This window comes from Equus caballus, chromosome 14 (assembly GCF_041296265.1).
Source record: "Equus caballus isolate H_3958 breed thoroughbred chromosome 14, TB-T2T, whole genome shotgun sequence".
Lineage (NCBI taxonomy): Eukaryota > Metazoa > Chordata > Mammalia > Perissodactyla > Equidae > Equus > Equus caballus.
In genome coordinates this window covers 98,301,864-98,323,450 of record NC_091697.1, presented here as the reverse complement: position 1 = coordinate 98,323,450, position 21,587 = coordinate 98,301,864, and the positions used below count along the sequence as shown (strand labels likewise).

General features: G+C 36.2%; 1 protein-coding gene across 2 annotated transcripts in view; it reads right to left on the bottom strand.

Moving 5' to 3' along the window:
* EDIL3 (EGF like repeats and discoidin domains 3) overlaps positions 1-21,587 on the bottom strand; it is a 381,208-nt gene that overhangs the window by 3,837 nt on the left and 355,784 nt on the right. For both annotated transcript variants that reach the window (XM_001504634.5, XM_003362850.5), the window contains one exon: positions 18,666-18,821. In XM_001504634.5, coding sequence (XP_001504684.3) covers positions 18,666-18,821 — 156 coding nt within the window. The remainder of the gene's footprint in view (positions 1-18,665; positions 18,822-21,587) is intronic.

Genomic DNA, 21,587 nt, shown 5'->3' with positions numbered 1-21,587 from the left:
TCAAACCTTTTTTAGTTTTCTATGGCCACGTTTATCCCAAGAGATCTTTATAATAACTTTGAGAAGGGGCTGCTTCGGAAAAATCAAAACACTGGGATCCTGATAGAAACGGCATTAAATTATATATTATTTTAGGAGAAATTCATGTATTTATAGTATTTAGTCTTGAAGATTTTATCGTTATTTAGTCTATAGATTCTGAACATTTATTATTCAAGTCATTTCTAACTTATATTTGCATTTTTGTTTTAGCTCAACTAGGATAATGAAAGTCTCTTCAAGGTTTTCCTTTTTAACTTTATGAGGCATCTTATAACCGGAAGATAATTTTCTTTCTTGCTTGAGATCAAAACATGACTATACGGCCAAAGGGAGACCTGAAAATAAAACTCCCCCCAGGGGAAAAAAAAGAAACTCTATCATCACATGACAGAATATTTAACCCACATCTTTGAACATTCTGAAATTAAAAGGAAAGTTTTAAAAATAGTCTTCCAGAATAAGTTGGTTCAGTCTCACATGACCACAAAAGGTCCCCTGGAAAGAGAAAATAATGAAGATATTCTCCTCTAAAGCATTAGACAGCATGGCACTGATTAACAGAAACAACAGACACGTTGGGATAACCTTTCTGCTGCTTCCATGGAAAGATTAGGTGTGGTTGAGGGCAAATGCAAAATGCCATTCCCATCTGGCGGGGAAATAATTTTCAATTTGACACAAAATATATCTCAAAGGCTATTTTTGAATAAATATTTGCTAAACAAGAGAATACTTAACTGTGTGCCAAGTCTAGAATTCATCATTCTGTCGTATCTGAATCCATGTTCGTTTAATAGGAATTTTCTCCTCAGCAATGCTCTGGCTTGCATTAACCAAGCAGGAACTAATTCTGGATTGAAATGTGTTACCAAATAAGAGTGTCTCTGTTAGCAAAAGCCCACGTGTGTAGGACATACCACGCAAACACTCACCAAAAATCTTTAGAAGATCGTCATTGCAACAACAGAAATAGCGTACATTCTATGGTTTCCTGACATTCTCTCTCACATGATGTTGGATTCAAATGCTTAACGGAGATGTGGTGTTATGATTTAATACAGAGTCTAAAGTCCAATTTCATAGCCCTGCTAGAGAACTTAATGTATATCTTTGAAATATTAGAGTTTAAATTCATTAACTTTCACCTAGATCTATAACAGTCCAAAGATCTATAATAGTGTACAATATAGCGTCATCCCACTTCTTGAGATGGAAATACAGGAAGAAACACTTTTCTTTTAGGTCGCTGGTCTTCAGCACAAATTTCCATAAGACACTATCAACCCAGGAAGCAGTAGTTGAATTATTAGTTATACTTACCTTTTTGTAATGGACATTACATTTAGAGAAACTACATCAGCTCTGAAACTGCACACAACTGTGACATTTCTGATTGAATGTGTGAAAGTCATAGATATTTGAATGCTCATAAGTTTCATAAAACAGGATAATTTAAAAAACAAAAATTTCCACAGGAAAACAACCACATCTACAGTGGAATCACCCAAACCATGATCTAAAGGCACTGAAAATACACTATTATTTTTGGAGATCTCTTAGTAATGACACAGCAGAGAACACAAAGCACACACTTGCAAATTCTAACATGGCATCTTGTACTTGCTGTGCAAACATGTGGCCCATGTGCTGTTTTCTCGTCTCCAGCACTAGGAAGACCTTGCTTAAAAATGCTATTTCAATGTTTTACCTGGCAAAGGAATGCAAACTCAATATTTTTCGTTAGCTTTGTAAAGTGTGTAAAAATTCCAGAAAAGTGCTGTCACACACACACTTTAGAGACATGAGCACCTCGATTGAAATCAAAGTCTGAAGAGATTGATGAAGAACCTTCGCCTCTCATAGAGGGGGAAATGTTATATATGAGAAGGAGAGTTTGCTTTGGAAGTTTTTAGAAAGAGTATGCACGTTTCAGTTTCAGGAGCGGGCTCAGCTAATTAGCTGCTGACAAGTTTGCTGATGTACTCAAACACAATAATACTTAGGGATCTCTCAGGCTTTTCCCAACATATGGGGCCTCAAGAAAAAGGCACTCAAGGTACTTTGGAGAGGCTTCCACAATTACAACCTAGGAGAAGATAAGAGAGAGAAAAATGCAGCTGCCTCAATGCGGCTGAGATCTTGGATTTTGTTTGCTAAGGTCAACTCTCCTGTGATACTAGTTAAAATTCAAATCAGATTCGACTGAGGCTTCAAGTCTCAACACAGAAAGACTATCAGATAAAATAAAGCAATTAAGTGTTGCTTCCAGCCTTCTTCATTAGAGACGGTGGTCTATTCGGGCGGGAGTAGACGTCATCAATAGGAGGCTGCTAAGGATCATGGAGGAAGGCAAGACTGTCCTCCAAGACAGAGAGCTGGGGCAAATCTCAGCTTCTCCTAGCAGTCACGTACTAAGACTGCCTTTCAAAAATACCAAGAAATTCTTTAGGGATTTCTTGCACATACTATTTATTTAGCAAGTCTTCTGGTTTGTGAAGATGTATTTCTTTTTAGCTGTCCTAAACTTAACACATTAAAAGTTCTAGAGAGATTCTCATTGTTCTAACCTTTAGGAATTTATGTTCATATCATGCAAACAGCAGGCGGTTTTAAGCATTTCTATATAGCCTCCCTGAGCTCTTCAAGGCTCAAGAGTCGGTATTTTAGCAAGGTCTCAGGTGACCATCACTCCATCCCTGTGACTTTTGGTTGTCCCCTTCTAGAAGGATAAAGATAAAAATCCATCCGTCTCCTTAGGGCAGCATGTGTGTGGGGGGTGTGGGGTGCAAAAGCTAAGAATTCTTTACTGAGTGCTTATAAAGTAGTTAGGAAATTGTCTTTTTCATCTCTGTTCCCTGAGAAGCCCTGTTTTTATCTAAGTCTATCCGTACAATGGAAGAATCTAAGACTTGGAAGAAAAGACATAGATCTGTGGGCACATTCTTCCTTCTCTAACATTTCTGGCATGGAACTTTCAGCCTAATCACGACAAGCTACGATACGGTAAAGCAGGTCTGTATTTAGACACCTTGAATGTCTGCCTTATTATTAGGCTGAAATATGACTCTAACTTCCATCTATTGATCCTAATGCTTGATTCTCAACGAGCATAGAAGTCTAGAAATTGAAGGAAAAACTCTTTTTGACATATTTAACAATAACTAACATAAACCTTTCAAACTCAAACTCAGTGTTTTATTTATTTATTTATTTTTTTGAGGAAGATTAGCCCTGAGCTAACTACTGCCAGTCCTGCTCTTTTTAGCCCTGAGCTAACATCCGTGCCCATCTTCCTCTACTTTATACGCAGGACGCCTACCTCAGCATGGCATGCCAAGCGGTGCCATGTCCACACCCTGGATCCCAACCTGCGAACCCTGGGCCTCTGAGAAGTGGAACGTGTGAACTTAACTGCTGCGCCACAGGGCCGGCCCCTCGAATTCAGTGTTTTAGGCTAAACATTCATGGTTCCTTAAAAAATTCTTCATGTAAGATGATTTTCAAATTGATCATCTTGATTGCACTCCATTGAATATCCTCTGGTTTAGCTGTGACGCTATTAAAGTGCAGTATTTCCTTGGACATAGTTGTACTTATATAGCTATACTTCTATTAACGCAGTTTAAGATTTAAAACTATTATATTACATTTGGGGTCATGGTTGATTGATTTATGATCAAATAAACTCAACCTTTTCATAAAATTTCTCTTAAGCCAGAATATTCCCATTTCCCTGTAAAATGGATTTATAGAGGATGTAGAAATTTACATTTATCCCAATTTCATTTCATTTTATTGAATTCATGACATTTTAAAAATTGCAATTCCTAGTTAAAATTATGATCTATTTAAAAAATAGTGGAATTTTCATGGACATTAGGATGTAAGTATCTATTTCACGAAGTTACCATTTATATATTATGTGAGTGTAAAATCCTATTTTTGTGGGTGACATAAAGGACCTATACTTACTAGTTTTTGGTTCAGCATCATAAAACTCGTTTTTATATACTTAGTATCAACATTATTTGAAGCTTTTTCAACTGTCAAAATTTCAGAGTTACAACTTGAATCAATGCTTTAAGTGATTTAAAGTCTTATGAAAATATTCACAGAATTAGTATGCACAAATGACTTTAAATATAATACTTATTCATTTGAATAGTGTTTATAAAAAAGATTTCAGTAGGGGGCCAGCCCATTTCCCAGTGGTTAGAGTTCTGCATATTCCGTTTTGGTGGCCAGGGGTTCACAGGTTCGGATCCTAGGTGCAGACTTGCTCCACTCATCAGCCATGCTGTGGAGGCGTTCCACATGCAAAGTAGAGGAAGATTGGCACAGATGTTAGCTCATGGCTAACCTTCCTCAAGCCAAAAAAGAAGAAGACTGGCAAAGGATGTTAGCTCAGGGCGAATCTTCTTCACACACACACACACAAGACTTCAGTTGTTTCTGATTCTACGACAAGATTATCAATATGTTTTAGGTTAATCTGCAATTTAATTTGTATTCTACTTTGCCATATATTAGAGCATTCCAAAAATTAAAACTTCCCATCAAAAAAGTAAAGTAAAAATGATTGCGTTAAATGTATAGAAAATTGTTTCCTTAAAAATTTTTACTTAGTGGTATAAATCTACATCCATTAAAAAACATCTTAGTGGATGTTTTGCATGTGTGAAACTTCTGTTAGTGATTGGATATAAAAAGTTTGAAACCGAAGTGTGATTCTTTTAGCTGTCATAGACTCTAGCTGTTATTCACTGAATTCAATTTTCCAGGAAAACGTACCTGCGTCTTGAAACCATTTCATGATCGAATGACTGGCATATCATTTTTGATGGTTTTTCTCTACAATCAATTCCACTAAACCAATGAAACTCTGTAACAATATTAGTCTAAATAGAAGCACATTCTTTCAGACATAATAAGGAAACAAGAAACCAGTTTCCAAGTAAATTCCAGTATTCTAGAAAATGTTCCATGGAAAATAGTGTCTACCAAGAATCACATTCTAAGAGGTACACCCCCAAAAAACCAAAAGAAACAAAAAACCAAGGCCTTTGTTGGAGAGAGTAGATTGTGGTAACAAGAGTCTACATTGACCATCAGTCTACAGAAGAATGAATCGGGGGATGAGGACACCCCAACAAATGCTGCAGCAAAACCCTCATTGGCAGAAGGAACTGCCACAGTGTCTTCCAACCCAAAGTATCTTGAGTAGAACTACCGCCCTTCAAAGGTGCAGATGAAGTAAGGCCCTAGGCAGCCGAAACAATGCGTCAGCAGAGTTCTGTAGAGTTCAGGATGTGTCCAATTTAGTATAGTCATAGTGTTTGCAGACACATGTCATTCCAGTGAAAAGTGTACAGTTCATACAACTTTGTGTAATATGAGCGTGCAGTAACAGATTAACCTTCCCTGGAGGGAGGTCTGATCTTTGCCCTTAGCTCCTGGGAGATAATACCCGTTTTTGGGAAAGTGCTGCATGATAAGAGTGTCTTTGTTTACGTGGGGGCCTTGGGCCACACAGAGAGTCTATGCTAACAATGCGATTTATGTGGGGGCTTTGGGCCAGCTTGACTACTGGATGGGCTGGAGACTAAAGTCAGCCATGTAGGCGGTCAGCCATGTAGGCGGTCAACCACATCTGTGTGACCATGCTTCAATAAAAACTCGGAACATCAAGGCTGAGAAGAGCTTCCCTGGTTGGCAGTACTTCGTGCATAGTGTCACACATCATTGCTGAGAGAGGTTAGCACTGTCCACGACTCCCTTGAGAGAGAAGCACTCAAAGCTCTTGCCTGGAACTCTCTTGGACTCCACTCCATATGCCTGTTCTCTTGGTTGATTTTTATCTGAATCCTTTCACTCTCATAAACCGTAACTGTGACTATAACAGTTTCACATTAGTTCTGAGTCCCTCCTGAGGTGGTTTCAGAAACCTCTGAACGTGCAATTGGTGTCAGAAGTAAGGGTGGATTTGGGAATCCCACCCAAACTTTGCAGCAAGTAATTGACACTGAAGAGTTATAGGCTTCACGGGGGACTTTTTGATATTTGTAAAACTGATTAGTCTGAAAAGGGACCTTAATTTTCTGAAAAGAGATTGTGTACAAAACTTCCTCAGCATCATGTGCCAGGCCTGTGACCGATATTCAGACTTCAAAATTAATTGTGAACTTATTCTTTTCGTAAATCCTGACACGACAACCTATTGAAACTTACTTATTGTGGCCCTACACTTTCTAAATCCCCAACTCTTAGGTTCTACTCTATTTTACTTACTCTTCTTATTTTTATTTTCTGGATGACATTATTTTCATAGACATAAACTTAATGAATAAATCAAACTAGTGTTATTTGTTTTGTTTCATATTTCAGTAACAAAACAATTCAACCTCTTTATTCTTCTGTATTTATTTCATATCATTTCTGCAAAGGCTTACACATTCTTTGGGGAATGTTACTTTGGACATCTACTGGGGATTAATTTGAAATCCCCAGAGAAACTAGTCAGGTTTTCCAAAAGCTGTAGAGCATGGTGACATATATAAATAATTCTGCAGCATATTTCATATCAGATACCAATTTTTCTCTGTGTTCCTTTCAAAATGTTGTTTTGCTCCATAGGCCCTTTTAAAAATCCGGACCCTGGTTACTTCAGAGATTTCTCTGCTTCCCAAGCTCCCTCAATGAAATTATATGAGGCTTTCAAACTGCCTAGCCCAAGATTTTACTTCAAAGGTCCAATTATAGAACATTTTTGTTTGATGGGAGATGTGAAAAGAAAAACATGAGGACAAGTTCCGTGTCTTTCTTCCACCAGCGCACGAATCATTTTAAACCATCAAAATGAATATATGGATTCTTGAAGAAAATTATTTCCACTCCCATTGTTGCTCTCAGGAGATTTTTGTGGCTCTGAAGTTTGCTCATTTTTGTAATTATGTAGAAAAAATAGGTCTTTGGCTTCAGGGAATGCTACGTTTCACTGAACTGATTTGGCTTTGCTTCCTGCTCCTAGTATATATAAATCTCTGATTACATCCCAAGAAATTTTTTGCTAAACCACAAATTTGAGGCTCCCTTCGCATTCTTGCAGAGCTATTTGCACTTTATTGTTCTTTCTGTTACACATTATTTTTCAAAATGCACCAATGGGAGATTCTATTGATAATTGGCCAAAAAGTTGCAAATATGTTGTCTTTTTTTCCTCCTCTGGCAATAAAGGGCCATTTATTGGTTTTCAAATTGTCATACATTCTCCTTCATTTTCCTATAATTGATGTGAAAGCTGGTTGGCTGATATTTAATCCTTGTTTGGGAAAGAGAGCTGTGATATCTTTCTAAAATTCACTCTTTCTTGGTACTCTGTGGGTCAGGAGTGTTGGAAAAAAGGAGGAAATGGCACATCTTTGGGAATATTTTTAAGAACTTTTAACTTCTGGCCTCTCATAAGATGGCTCAACTGACTCAAAGAGGATGAGGTTAAGGGATCCAGCTCTCCCCAGTAACATCCACCTCTCTATTCCTGGCAAGCTGGCATAGGTTCTATCTCTGATTCCCGAGTCCACTGTGAGAGAGACAAGTTAAGCTGCGGAACTGCTAAGATCCAACTCAGCGAGCTGAAAGGGGAAAGAGACTGGCGTCAGAGTAGCCCTCTCTGTTCCTTCTGTGGTTTTCTTGTATAACCTCTGCACCAAGTAGCTGGAGATCTGGCAGTTTCACAGAAAGAGCCCGAAGAACCGCACTGAAAAATTCATATGACTTTTGTTATGAGGTCTTGGCCCTGGAAAAAGACCCATCGAAAAAATCAAAGCAAAATATTCTAACTCTGTCAACTATGATCTTCCTTCTCCCAAACTCGCTGACATTTAGGATGCTGAGTCTAAAACTCAGTACGTGGGACACACTATCATGTTAAACTTCTTTTATGATGAAAGTCTCTTGAAGTAACAAGAATATCCTAGGAAATATATCACACGGGGGATTGCCTATAAAGATTTATGAAACATAAAATATGCCATTCTAAACCGTGGCTATATTTTTAAACTATCTGCTTTCTAGCACTAAGATTTTGACTGCCATAAGAAATACTCCTACAGAGAAAACACAACTCGAAAATTATCTGCTTTTCAAAGATATCTCCAGGAGATATTACCAGGAGTAGTTAGAGAATAAGGCTATCTAATTTTTTCTTATTAGTCCAACATCAGAAATGTAGAAATGCCTTTCCTCTTTTCTATAAAAGTACAGAGCAGTATGCCTCTCTTTTGAAGCCCAATGCTCATTTCTCAGAATTTCCTAAATCACACCAGGCATTTTGCATTTTATCAGAACCATCGGTAGTCTGACTCTCCTCCTTCATTGCAGATATCTTAAATGATGTGGCAGCAGAGAAACTGGTATCTGATAATTCCCGCCTCACATTAGGAACCTTTTCTTCACTCCATGTCCCTTTGAAGAGTTTCACCTTGTCTTGGTCAAAAATGACCTAGTACAGAGCTCTATGTAAGAGCACAGTAGTGATTTGAGCATTCGGCCATGCATCTTCTAAGCCAGACTGGTGCTGAGGAGAAAAGAGTGTCAGGGAGTGGGAGAAGATAATCCTGGAGGGAGGTGGCACAGTGGAATCTCCAAGCTGAAACAGGGTGTGTGGGTGTGTGCGCGTGTGCGTGTTTGCTTAGGCACAGAAGGAAGGCATTCTCCTTTATTGTCTCTCCTTCTGTGTATTCCCAGGAGACCATCTGGGCCAGCTGGAAGATCTGGGAGATCTTTAATAGAGACAAGGTTGCAAGATAGAAGATTTGGGATATACTAAAAAGTTATTCACTGTTTATCTGAAATTCAAATTTAACATGGTGTCCTTCAGTTTTTATTTGCTAAATCTGGCAACCCTAAATGAAGAGCGCAGGGAATCCTGGCCCTGAGCTGAGCAGTTGTGAACTCTGCTTTGGTCTGAGCTGAACCCTGGGTCTTATGGCCTCAATGAGTTAAGGGTATACTGATCATTAAAATATATTTGATATCAAGAGGGAAAAGTCAACTTTGCTCTTACTTATAGTTATTGGTGAACTACCAAAAAGAAGGAAAGAAATGAAAGTGCAATTCTGCTATGTAAAGTAACATTATTTCCACTCACTTGTGAGGAATGCCGTTTTTTAGTTATTATTAACTATTTAACATTTCATTTATCTGTATAAAGTTAATTATGTTTCTAGCGTTATAGGAAAGCAGGAAATTACATTTCTGTGATCCATCTTCTGGGGTTTGGTCATCTGTTGACAACTTCAAAAACCCAAGAGGAATGCCCCTTCATGCAGGTATAATCAGCGGATTCATCTTTTATTTTTTAAAGCCATCTTTTAATGAGTTTTGTGTCTCAGATTACGCCAGAAGCTTTACGATGATGAGAAATGTGCTGCCTCTTTAATAAGGGCCTGAAGCGGGTTAGTGCAGATGTGCATCACAAGGGCGCTCCATACATGTTGATACCTTTCCTCTGAGACCCAACACGAGGGACTACACGATAAGCACTGTCAAATGGGGCACTGTATAGGGTGTGGCATCTTCAGAAGTCCTTTTGTAGTTTCCCATAAACAAGGAACTGGAACAGTATCTTTTATTCTTTTTCAGATTTAAACCATGCAAAAGCAGAACAAAACTGGAATATTAATTAAGTCATTTTGAAAGTATCAAAGTAGAGACTTTGAACTGCTCAACATATTGCCGCTGACGGTGTGACGGTGCATAGCAAAAATGACAAGGTACCATGGACAACTGATGTTCTTGAGGATTTTTTTACCTTCAAAATATACTATATCAAATAGTCAAAATATTAGTTGTTTGGTAATTACTTAGCAATGAAATGGGTTCGTATCTTTTGCTATATTGTAACCAATGGTCAATGCACAGTTCCAACAACCAAAACAATGACATGGTTTCTGTCATACTCAGGCTGATTAAATACCCGTTTTCAGAGGAGGAATGATAACTATTAGATTCACATTAAATAGGACTCTGTCATTTTTCTAGCAAAAATACTAAAAATTTTTTCTCAGCTGAGCTCTCTTGCTTTTATCAGGTTCATCACTGCCTTTTAATGAATAACAAGATACCTGAATTTTTAACACCCATCTCCACCATTCAATATATATATTTTTAACTTTTGTCAAAACTTTAGTAAATTCACATTTGACAGTTTGCCTCCCCCTGCAAATCAACATTTTTTATGTGTTAACATTTTTAGTTAATGCATAGGGTCATAGTTGAGCTAACACTTGAGGGCTCCTCAAGAGTAGTAACACAAGCATGATCTAAATAGGAGATTGAGTACTTGTTTTCCACTGACGAATACTGTCATTATACCATTGTGTCTAATATGGAAGTCAAACATAAACATGAGATATTCAGAATTTTCTGTGCAGAAATTTTTATTAATATCTGATGAGTGATAATGGATTAGGAAGACAAAAATTAGGAAATTTTAAGTTTTCCAACATTTGAGCATGCAATAATAAAAACTTTTATTTTTTATTTATGAACAATTTTATTTGAATAACACTGTTATGTAACACATTCCTTGTGTTTTTCACACATCTTTTTTTCATCCATGCAGCAACATCTGTTAACCAGAAAAACTATATGGTTTTAAATTTTAAGGTAGTTTATCAAATTTTCTGAAAATACAGAAGTTCTGAGTTTTGGGGGCATAGATAATTAACACAAAGAACAAACACATATTCATTCCTTTTTATTGCATTTCTCTGCATTGTTGTCTCCTTTCTCCATAAACTTCTATCTTATTGAGAATAATGTTTCATAGCATCTGTGCTGGAATGTTACCTGTCACCAAAGAGGAGTCACAGCACAGGGATGTTTTTCATCCTCCTTGCCCCCAACCCACCCCCAAACTGGTGAGTTTTATGGATTTTGTGCCAGATGTTTACTTGTTTTTTTCTGCTACCTGATCATGTGTCCTCAGACAAGCCCTCTGCTTCTGTTTTTTGTTTCAAATGAAGAAGATTAAAAAATCCAAATGCCATCTAAGAGAGGTAAAGGCTTCATTGGCCAAAATTAACTGTATGTTTTACATTGCTAGTCCTTATCTTTAATATGGTAGCATGTGAAATATCATACAAAGAACTTTGTCTGCAACTTCAAAATCAAGAAGAAAGACAGCTAGCTTTCTACTGCCATCTCCAAATAAACCGAATGACCTTACAATTAGTGAGCCCCTTAAGATCGAGTTTCTGATTCTTCCTGTGGCTCGTCTGTCACTCTAGCTTGTCTTTCCTTTCTAGCACGTAGCTAGTTACTGGATTCTACAATTGTAATTAAGTTACTAACCCTCTCCCTGCTCACCTCCATCCCATCAGCCCCATTTCCTCTTCCTCCCTTCCTTTCCAGTTCGTAAACCCTTCTTCACCCTAGGTCCAGGAGCAAACACGGTTGGGTAGGCAGAATACCTGGAGCTCCTGTGAAACATGGAAATGGAGATACAGTCCTCCTTGTAGCTGATCCAGTCCTGCCTATTTGCCTCTGGACTAGCAACCAGTCTCTGCCTTGTTTCTGATCCCAAGCCCCCACTTCACAACTGGTTCTGACAAGTGAGTGCCATCACGTTGTTTTCCGTGCACCTTAAGAACAGCTATCACACTACTCACTGGTGACAATCTACTGTTTTCTGAATTTAAATTTGTTCAAAGTGGTTGTCCTTTCCCAATCCAGTAGGCAGATCTAGCTCTGCAAACAACTTTCACTTTGATATATCAATTCCTCTATACGGGGATATTTCCTAGAGATGTGGCCTTATTGGTCAGAGGCCTTAGGAAAATTTACAAGGGTCCCATTCTATTTTTGGCAGGATAATGAATTATAAAAGCTACACAAGGAATTATAGGATTTCCTTAAATTTTGTAGTTGGTATATATACATTATGGACAAACTGAACTTCTTTATTCATGTTTTCACTAAAGACTTTGTCTCTGCACATTACCAACCTTCATTCAGTCTTGATGAACATGTTAGCTCCTTAAACTGCACTGCTTTTTCTGTTAATCCCTTAATCCATCAGTTTTTATTGCATTAAAAGTAGAATCATGACGTTAACGATTATCTTCCTCAATCCACTCCTGGGCAGTGCTATTTAACATAATTTAAAATTAAAAAGAGTGAGTTCATCATTGAACTTTACATTCTGCCACAATAGAAACATTCTTAGGTGGTGTCCTAAGTTCGAAAATCCAGTGTCACCCACATTTATGTGAACATAGGCAATTTTGTATTCTGCACACCAACCATATTCTCGTCACGTCCCATAATATTGAATTATGACAAGGAAGAAAGCAGATAAAATTCTAAATAACAGTTGATACCAGATGGTGTTTATTTAAATAACACTGTCCTTATTTTCAGACAACGCTGAAACTACATCTTTGTCTCCTGAACTTAGTTTCAATTAAGTCACTCATCAAATACCTAAGTAAATATACTACTGTGACTACATACGACTCTCTAGTATGTAGGGGCACAACTCACTTGCTATTTTTTAATTTAAGCTTTTTGTGTAAAGTCAGTTCATCCTTGGAAATTGCTTTCAGAAAAGCAGCTTCTTTTCTTTCCCTCTCTGCCTGATTTGAAAACAGTCACAGGTCTCTGAGTGGTTGAGACTAATGGTCTCCATGCAAGATTCTGGAGAATTTGTCCTTGATCCTGCTGCTCAGAAACATGTGGCTGCTCCACCTTGAAAGCCTCCTTGACCCCCTTTGGCTTCCCCCCTGCCAGCAATCCTCCCCGCTGACTGTCACTGAGAAGTCTATTTATTTACCTTCTAAGGGATTCCTCAGGTTCTAAGTTTCTGACCCAGATCAAATTTCAAAAGAACAGCATGGCTACTCACTCCTGGACTGACGTCTCTTTTAGTCTGCTTCACTGATGAGCTGGACTTTCGAGGCTTTAAATATTCAAGTTTAATTTCAGCTACTTGAGAGTGCCAGCAACAGCAGGCAGGACAGGATGCCCTGTGGCATCTGTAATACTGTTGAAGTAGAATAGATCTTCCAGCACAGATTATGGAGGCTTTGTTGTGAGAATTGTTATGTTGCTGATTCTCTTTTTCACACTGATGTTGAGAGAACAAAAACAGGACAGAAGGACCAGAAACTCTTTTTTTCTCTTTTGGAGAGTCATGGACTTTTATAAATAGACCTAATCTGGCTGCTCCTTCTTTCCTACAGTTGTTTTATCAGATAATACACTGGGCAGGTTATATTTTGACTCTTCAAAAGAAGCTGACTGAATCACTTTTCCACTTTCCCTGAATTCCTCATCAGACTGGGAGTTTTTTGAGCCACTGTCATAGTCAGAATTTTTCCCCCATACATCTGGCACAGAATTGACAATAACGCCCTACTGAACACGTGATGGAAGGAACGTTAGCATTACATTCTTCTCCACACTTTCACACCTCATCTGTGTTCCTAACTATTTAAATCCATTATTTAAATTTAGAATTTGTTTAAAGCGAATACATGTTTACTTTCTGATGTTCATAAGAGAACTGGCAAACTTATTAAAATCTAAACTTACTTTTAGAGACTGATTCATCCTGCCTTCCACTGACAAATTAGAGGCCAACCTAATTTTTCCTAAAGAATTAAAATAAGTTCCATTCCCCCTAGAAAAACATAAAATGATGATTTGTTTCAAAAATTTTATTTTGGTTTTAGTGTCAATAAGAGTCATCTTTTCTACACTTGCTTATCATTCAAATTAGCTGGAGCCTATGTAAACATTTAGATTTCCAGCTCATCCCCAGCTGGAGGCAGGGCCCAGGAATCTGTTTTTCTTACCAAGCTCCCCTCATTGGTGTCATGTTCAGACAATTTTAGTAACTGATGAATTAGAGAGTTCACCAAGATGTTACAGGATAGTTCTTGGCAAGTAGGTGGCATGCATCCTTAAGGACCAACAAATCTTACTGGAAACAGGATTTTGGATTTTCTTTTACAGAAATCCAGAGTTAAGTTGCAATTTTTTTTCATGTATGCTTTTAAAAAACCTGGGTAATTTCAGGGAGGGAGACAAAATAGAATATTACCAGCTTATTTTTTTCCCAAAGAAGAAAGCTCCCCATGGTGTGGATTCAGGTTTATTTAAACACGACATTATGACTAATATATTGGATGGGAAAATCCATTTTCATTTCTAATTTTTCCATATAAGTATTCTTCCTGAAATTTATTATTGTTTTACTTTGGCTTATAACCTTAAAAATTAAATACTGAGAGTGTCTGTCAAATGTTGCAATTTTCCCGTTAACTGCAGTAAAAAACAGCTCCAAGAGTATAAAACAAATGTCACTTTCATGAGAGCAAAGGAACATTTGACTTTCAAATGAAAAAAGTATCTGAATCCATGTTGTAGAGAAACATAAAAGTTAGTTACATGTTAGAAAGTATTGTAGACTAGAAAGAGAAAAATAAAAATGTGGGGACTGTAATGAGACAGTATCATCACATGCTCAATTATGAAAGATTTAATGTGTAATTTTGTCAAAAACTAAAATACTAACGTAAATTATAAGTCTTACGAGAGCTCTGGGAGGGCAGTGAGACATTGGCATCTCAGTGAAGAGAACAAGGCACCTGTTTTTCTTCAGTTGACTTTTGGTGTGCACATACACACACATGCATATCCATATACATTCATACATATATTTAGACACTCCTATGTACATATATAATTTTCCTTGGCATTGCTTTCCTGAGGCTTAGTCAGTTACGACTAATAAAAACCAGAAAGGGCATTCATACATTTTTAGAATTTCATTTACACCATTGATACCACTTACAACCCATAAAATCGTTATTATTTTGAGATTGTTTTTCTGAAGTAATCTTGTTTCCAGATCTACATCAGACTTCCACACCCACACTCCCAAAATCTACTAGAGCAAGTGGTCAATAAAAACACAAAGGCACAAGAAAAAGAATTAGAAAACCTTGTTTATAAATATTCCCTTTTGAAATGTGTGTGTATAAAACTTTTCACAGGCATATTTTGCCCTGAAACATTCAATTCATTTATTATATGTGTTTGGATGAAAGCTTGTAGTTGAATTTGTACTTGTAAATATTGCAGAGCTTTTTCCCTTATGGAAAGCAACCATGGAAAACAAGATGCAAATAATATTAAGAATCAGTAGGAGATGGCTTATTTAACCCCAGAAAAATTAATTGCTAAGTTGTTCAGGGCCTCTCTAAAGAAGGGCACATCTATAAAGAATATTTGAAATTACAGGTAAAATATCTAATATAATAGCCACAATAACAATAAAGCACAATAATTATTTGGATATATATACACAAAAATGTATATTTTGATTGGCATATATTGATATATATATATAAAAAGTCTACATTTCAAAGAACTTATGCAATGCATTTCCTCATTTATTTGATAAAATTCCCTTCTCTGTGGGATTAGCGATGTTTATGTCCTGCAGTTCCTTCTTTACATAAAGTATTTCTTTATTATCATAGTAATTGCTGCATTCTTATGTACAGTTTATTGGTATTAGTTATTTCCTTCAGTAATAAATAGTGAATTTATCTAAGGCTTTTCTTCATTACACTGAATTAGTTATAATATTATAAACGAACTGGCTAAATTTAATTTTAAAATACCAGTTTCATTATCTGAGTTTAGCCAATTGCCATGTTTATAATATTAAAATGGTTTAATTTTTCAGAAATTTTTACATTGGATAGATGACACTGTGACTTACTGCCTCATTTGAGAATTCTGGCTTTCATCCTTTCCACCGAACATGTAAATTTGCTCTCAGAATTTTCCAACTTGTCTATGGGAAGCCTATTTCTTTACGATAAGGCTTACTTTGAGAACTTCAGAATCATGTGTTATAACAAACGTGGCTCCTAAGTACACGGATTTACAGCTATAATATATTTTGCTTGTCCTTATGAGGTAAGTTTTTGGGGCTTTACATCATTTGAAGGTAGTCTTGATAAGTTTAAAAGGTATATTACAAATTCTCAAGCAATCACTAAAATAATCTTAAAAAAGTTATAGCAAATAGGTCAACAAAGGAAACAAAATAGAATCATTAAAAAATTCAATTGATCCAATGGAAGGCAGAAAAACAAAAAAATGAAAGAAAAGATGTGATAAATAGGAAATAAGTAGCAAAATGATAGATTAAAACCCAGTTACATCAATACTGATACCAAATATAAATGGTCTAAATGATCCAGTTAAAAAGCAGACAAAAAAAAAAAAAGATGGAATAAAAAGCAGAGACAGTCAGGAGTACTCTAACCTAAAAAATAGGTTAAAAGTAAAATTATGGAAAAACCATATACCAGTATAGCACTAACCAAAAGAAAGCTGGAGTACCTCTATTAATATAGCAAAGAGGATTCCAGAGCAAAAACTATTACCAGGGATAATGAAGGTCATTTTCTAATGATAAAGCAGTCATTTGATCAAGAGGACATTACACTCCTAATTGTTCACCCAGCTTTTAACAGAACTTCAAAATATATCAAGCAAACACCAAATAACTGTAAGGAGAAATAGAGAAATCCACAATCAAGTTGGAGATTTCCACATTGCTCTCTGTGATTGATAGTACAAGCCGATAGAAAATCAGTAAAGATATAGAAAACCTGAACAACACTATCAAGTAACTTGGGCAACTTGACACAAAAATTGTACATACATTTCAGACTGAGATAATGAAATAAAATGCATTAATATGCAAATATACAGTCTACTAATTAAGGGAAACAATTTTTAAAATTATTCAACTATAATCACTAAATCACATGCTTAATGTAAATGGAAACAAAGAAGTAATTCACCAGTACAATGGTTTAACCATATTTTTCTTTACACGTCTTCCCTATATTAACCTATATAAGAATTTCACTATTATAGATGTGCTTCTTAGTGAATATTATACATGGATAACAGATGAAAATACCTAGCTATCTTAAAATTAATTTTATGAGCTGTATAATTTACGAAGTTTAAAAGACATCTTATAGAACATATTTACATTAAGGTGAAAGGAGCTGAAATAGTTATTTGCAATAAATTATGGCAGATATTTGTCCACAGCTCAAAAAAATTTTAAGACAATTTAAAAAAATATCCAATATTCATTCAATCTAAGATGCCATTTATTATAAAACATGTTATTAGTTTATGTTCTTCTAGAAAATAACGTGCTGCCAATTAAATTGTGACATTTTAAGATAGACCGATTTCTAAGACGTTACAATGTAAAGTGTGTGTGTGTTCTGAGATGCTAAATGAACATATCCTGAGATGCTAAATGGGTGTATTCTGGGATGTTAAAGGTTAATGGGTATAGTTTTTATAATCTAAACCTAGAAACATGTTTCTCCTAAAATAAATTGTGTGTGAACTGAGTTCAGACTGTTGACTCCCTGAAATAGCTATTCCAGGCTTAGCATTTCTGGGAAAATTTGTAAATTCTCTGCCTTGAATACTTGAAGAAAGAAAGAGATTCCCAGCTCTCTATTGGTTAATAATACAATAACAGTAAGGGAATAAAAGGGCAACATAAAATGGAAAAAACCTTTATTAACTCAGAAATACTTAACATGTATGAAAGAGTATTATATTTTCCCCCAAATCCTTGAACTAAGAGATTTTGTTTCTACTGATGTATTCAGAAAGCTAGAGTTCTTTGCACAAAGACTCTAAGCAATGAATTAATTTCCATTTCATTAGTCCAACTCAGGTCATATTTTAACATCTCATCCAATTAGTTATTGATATTGTCCCTGAGCATTTCCATTCTCCAGGGTCCCACAGAAATTCAGAGCAGTAGAGACTATGAAAAGATGTTCAAAATGGTAAGAATTTTTAGAAAAACAATTAGAAATTATCTGGTATAGAATTGTATGGTGCATTAATATATATCTATTATTGTAATATTAAAATTGATTATCCAGGTCAAAAAAAATTAAACAAATCTATGAATTAATGCACAATCAAGGAAACTGAGCAGAGAAACAGCCCATATTTTAATTTTGACAAACTATTATAATAGTCAAAATTTTCCATTTTTAAAATTTCTAATTGTCAAAACAATCCAGGAAATATAAAATGCTCAAAAATCTTTCAGTTAACCTTTGAAATATTTTTTTCCAAAAAAACATTTTTTTCAATACTAGTCATGCATTTTAATAATAAAAACAATAGCAGCATGTGTTTAAACAATAACCGTTTACATGAACTTTATGATAAATTCTTCAAGCTTCTTTTATTAGGTTATATATTAGGTTTATAAAATATAAGCTGAACTTTACTTAGTCGGATCTTAGGTAATCGATACTATGGAAAATGTTATCTGTAATGCAATTTGTTTTTCTATAGGTTGCACTGTTACGTTGTCTGACTATAAGCTCCTTTACAGGACTAGTCTTTAAAGCTTTTTATTTAACATACATTTTCCAGTGTATGTAGCCATTATTTTCAGTACAGATGTCTAAGCAGTTCATTCAGTCAGACTTGGATACAGTTTGATCCTCCATTTCTGCATTATAAATCACTGGATGACTTACCTTGTCTTTTCTTTGCTTTTCATCCTGGTATACAGTCCAGTGTTCTCCATCATCGCTGTAAGCGAGTTTATAGGAGCCCACAAACTGGACATGACCAAAATCTTTAGCTCCTTGTGTAATGATGCCGGTCACTTTGGTAGGGACCAGAAGATCCACCTAAAAAAAAGGGAAAGATATAATTTAAAAGCCACAATAGAGTCCATTATAAATTTACAAGTCTCTTGAATTTAGGAGATTAAGAAACATGTATGCTAAAGCCAAAAGCCTGTCGATTACTTGTATTTTGGAAGTGATGACTGAGTCTATGATTGGCTTGTAATTTTGATTGTGCCACTGGGTAAACTTAGTTTAAAAGTTGAACAAGCTTTTTGACCATGTTCTCGTAAAACAGTAGTTATTTCAGTGGACCAATCAATTTTCTATTAAACTGGTTCATCCAGCTGTGCAGTTTTGTGTAACTGAGATAGTGCAGAGCTGGCCAGGCTGACCTTCTTGAGACTGATCATTATTCTCCCAAGAGCTTGTGCTTATAATTCAATTTTCTGACTTTACTGGTTGATTCAATAAGAATAAACATGAAATTGTAGCTGTGTACACATCAAGAATAGTATTAGAACAAGAATAGTATTAGACGTTTCATAATTAAACATTAAAGAAAAAGTCAACCCTGTTTCCATGAATTTGAATCAGTTCAGTAACATGTAACTGAGTAATAGTAATCATTGTCTAGTGAAAATCCTCTTTCAGAAAACTAAAATCCTAAAAACGATGTGGAGGAAGTAAAATATTATTCAAAAGTGAAGGAGGATTAAAATATGCACCTGTGACTTGTGGGATCTGTGCTCATGATGTGTTTTTTCCTGCGAAATATATATTTAAAGAGCATAAGACCTGTGGTGATTTAGTAAGCATTCAATTCACCAAAATGTAATCGAAATGCAAAACATGGGGGATTTTCACCAAAGAATACATAACATTCAATAGTTTAGTATTCTTTCTTTTTGTTCTCTAGTTCATGCATCTTTTCTTACATCTTATGATGCTAATTTAAAAAAATTATAGGAAAATTTGTTTTCCCTGTGAACAATTCTTATAAGACTTTTACCTTTTGTTTTATTATTCCTCCTGGATCTACAGCTTCCTTCTCCTCCTACAATAGCCATCTACTTCCTCCTACTTCCTATGACTAAGTGCCCTGCTACGTCCTTGATCTTATCATCTTTAACTGTCAGGACCCCATGTATGACCTTGGTGGCTTTCAACCACTATGTTCTTTTGTTTCTATTTCAGGTTCTCCATCCTGTGAGATGTACGTAGCCACAAATAGACAGTTATAGGTCAGATACAGGCCACGAATGAGAAGCGAGAAGTAGGAAGAGTGTATTGAATGGACCACATTTAGCGACATAGATGATCATCAATAAAGATATGAAAAAAGTTTCCAATGTTTCACAGCCTAGGAATATTTCTTAAGAAATTCACACAGGCTTTTTGCCCACTCTTTGGAACATTCTTTAATTAAAGTCACTAGGCTTAAATTGGACAATGGATTAAGACAGAAAACCACCTTTAACACTTGAGTAAAACATTTTTGAAAGTTTATCAAAAACTACAAAATACTTTTGCTTTTGCTATTTTCCAAACATGTATTATATCATCTAAAGTATCTTGTGTGTCCAGCAGCAATGACGGGTGACCAAATTATGATATCCTGGCAAGGAAACAGTTGCATAGCTCACCCTATGCTAAACGCTGTCTTGCATATCCTCATTTAATCCTCTCAACAGCCTGTGTCGTAGGGTATCATCTCCACTTTAGAGTGAGGGAACAGATGCCTAACAGAACATGATGTGTGATCCAAAGAGAAATGAAGAGTAGAGAAAGGATCTCAGATGCCAATCCACGTCATTCTGATCCACAGTTCCACCACGCGTATGGATTCTCACTCAATGACTTCTTCCCATTCTCTGAGACGATTTCAGAAATTTCTGAAGAATCTCAAAGGTTTTTCACCACACACATCAAACTTACAGCAACTCAAAGACTCAAACAAACAAAAACAATCCTGGCTTTACAATACTAGGAGAGCCCTGTCTTCTGACATAAATTTCCTCTCTGTTCTTCAGCTGTCTGGGCTGAAAAACATGGATTGCTGTTGTTGCTTTAAATCCAAATCTAATTGCGTAGTGACATCTAGGCATAGACGCTGGTTTTCAAAGTGTTCTTAATGTTACTAACACTCAATAAACAGAAGAAAAAAAAACTTGCAGTACTCTGAGTCACTGTGTTGCTGTAAAGGCTGTAAATGCACAGGGACTCAAACTGTCACCAAGAACATGAACACCTCCAGGGCTGGATTCTCCAGTCCCTAAATTTCTGTAAGTCCTTAGCTAAGATGATGCAATGAGGAGTCTTATAGCATCTCTTTCTTGTGCTATTTCTTAAAGTCAGTTGGGTTTCCTGCTGGGTGGAGATGTTTTCTCCTTAAATTGTGTGTCTTGGCTCTTTCTAACAGATATATTTTTCTCCCACTCTAACTGCTCCCCTTCTCCAGCTTTTTTTTTTTTTGATCTAGAATGTTTTTCTTTTTTGTTCCAGTTAAGTCAATTTCTCGACTTAAATAGTCAGCAATCTGTTTCGAGCTGGATTTTGTCCTAAAATTTGCTACATTAATCTTAGAATACCAGGCCTAAGCAAACCTCCTTTCAGTATAAAAATAATCAGCATCCCCACACTTAGTGTGGACTTGCTGCAAGAGGGCATGTGCAGATCTCACTCTGAGACCCACACACAGACGTGCCACCCTCATGTTCAGCAGGCAAGAGCATCCCAGAGATCTCAGAGGTTCCTCTGAACCTATGCTGACTCCTGGCCTAGGACCACTCTGCCCACTTGTAGATGTTCTGAGTTAAAGCCGTACTG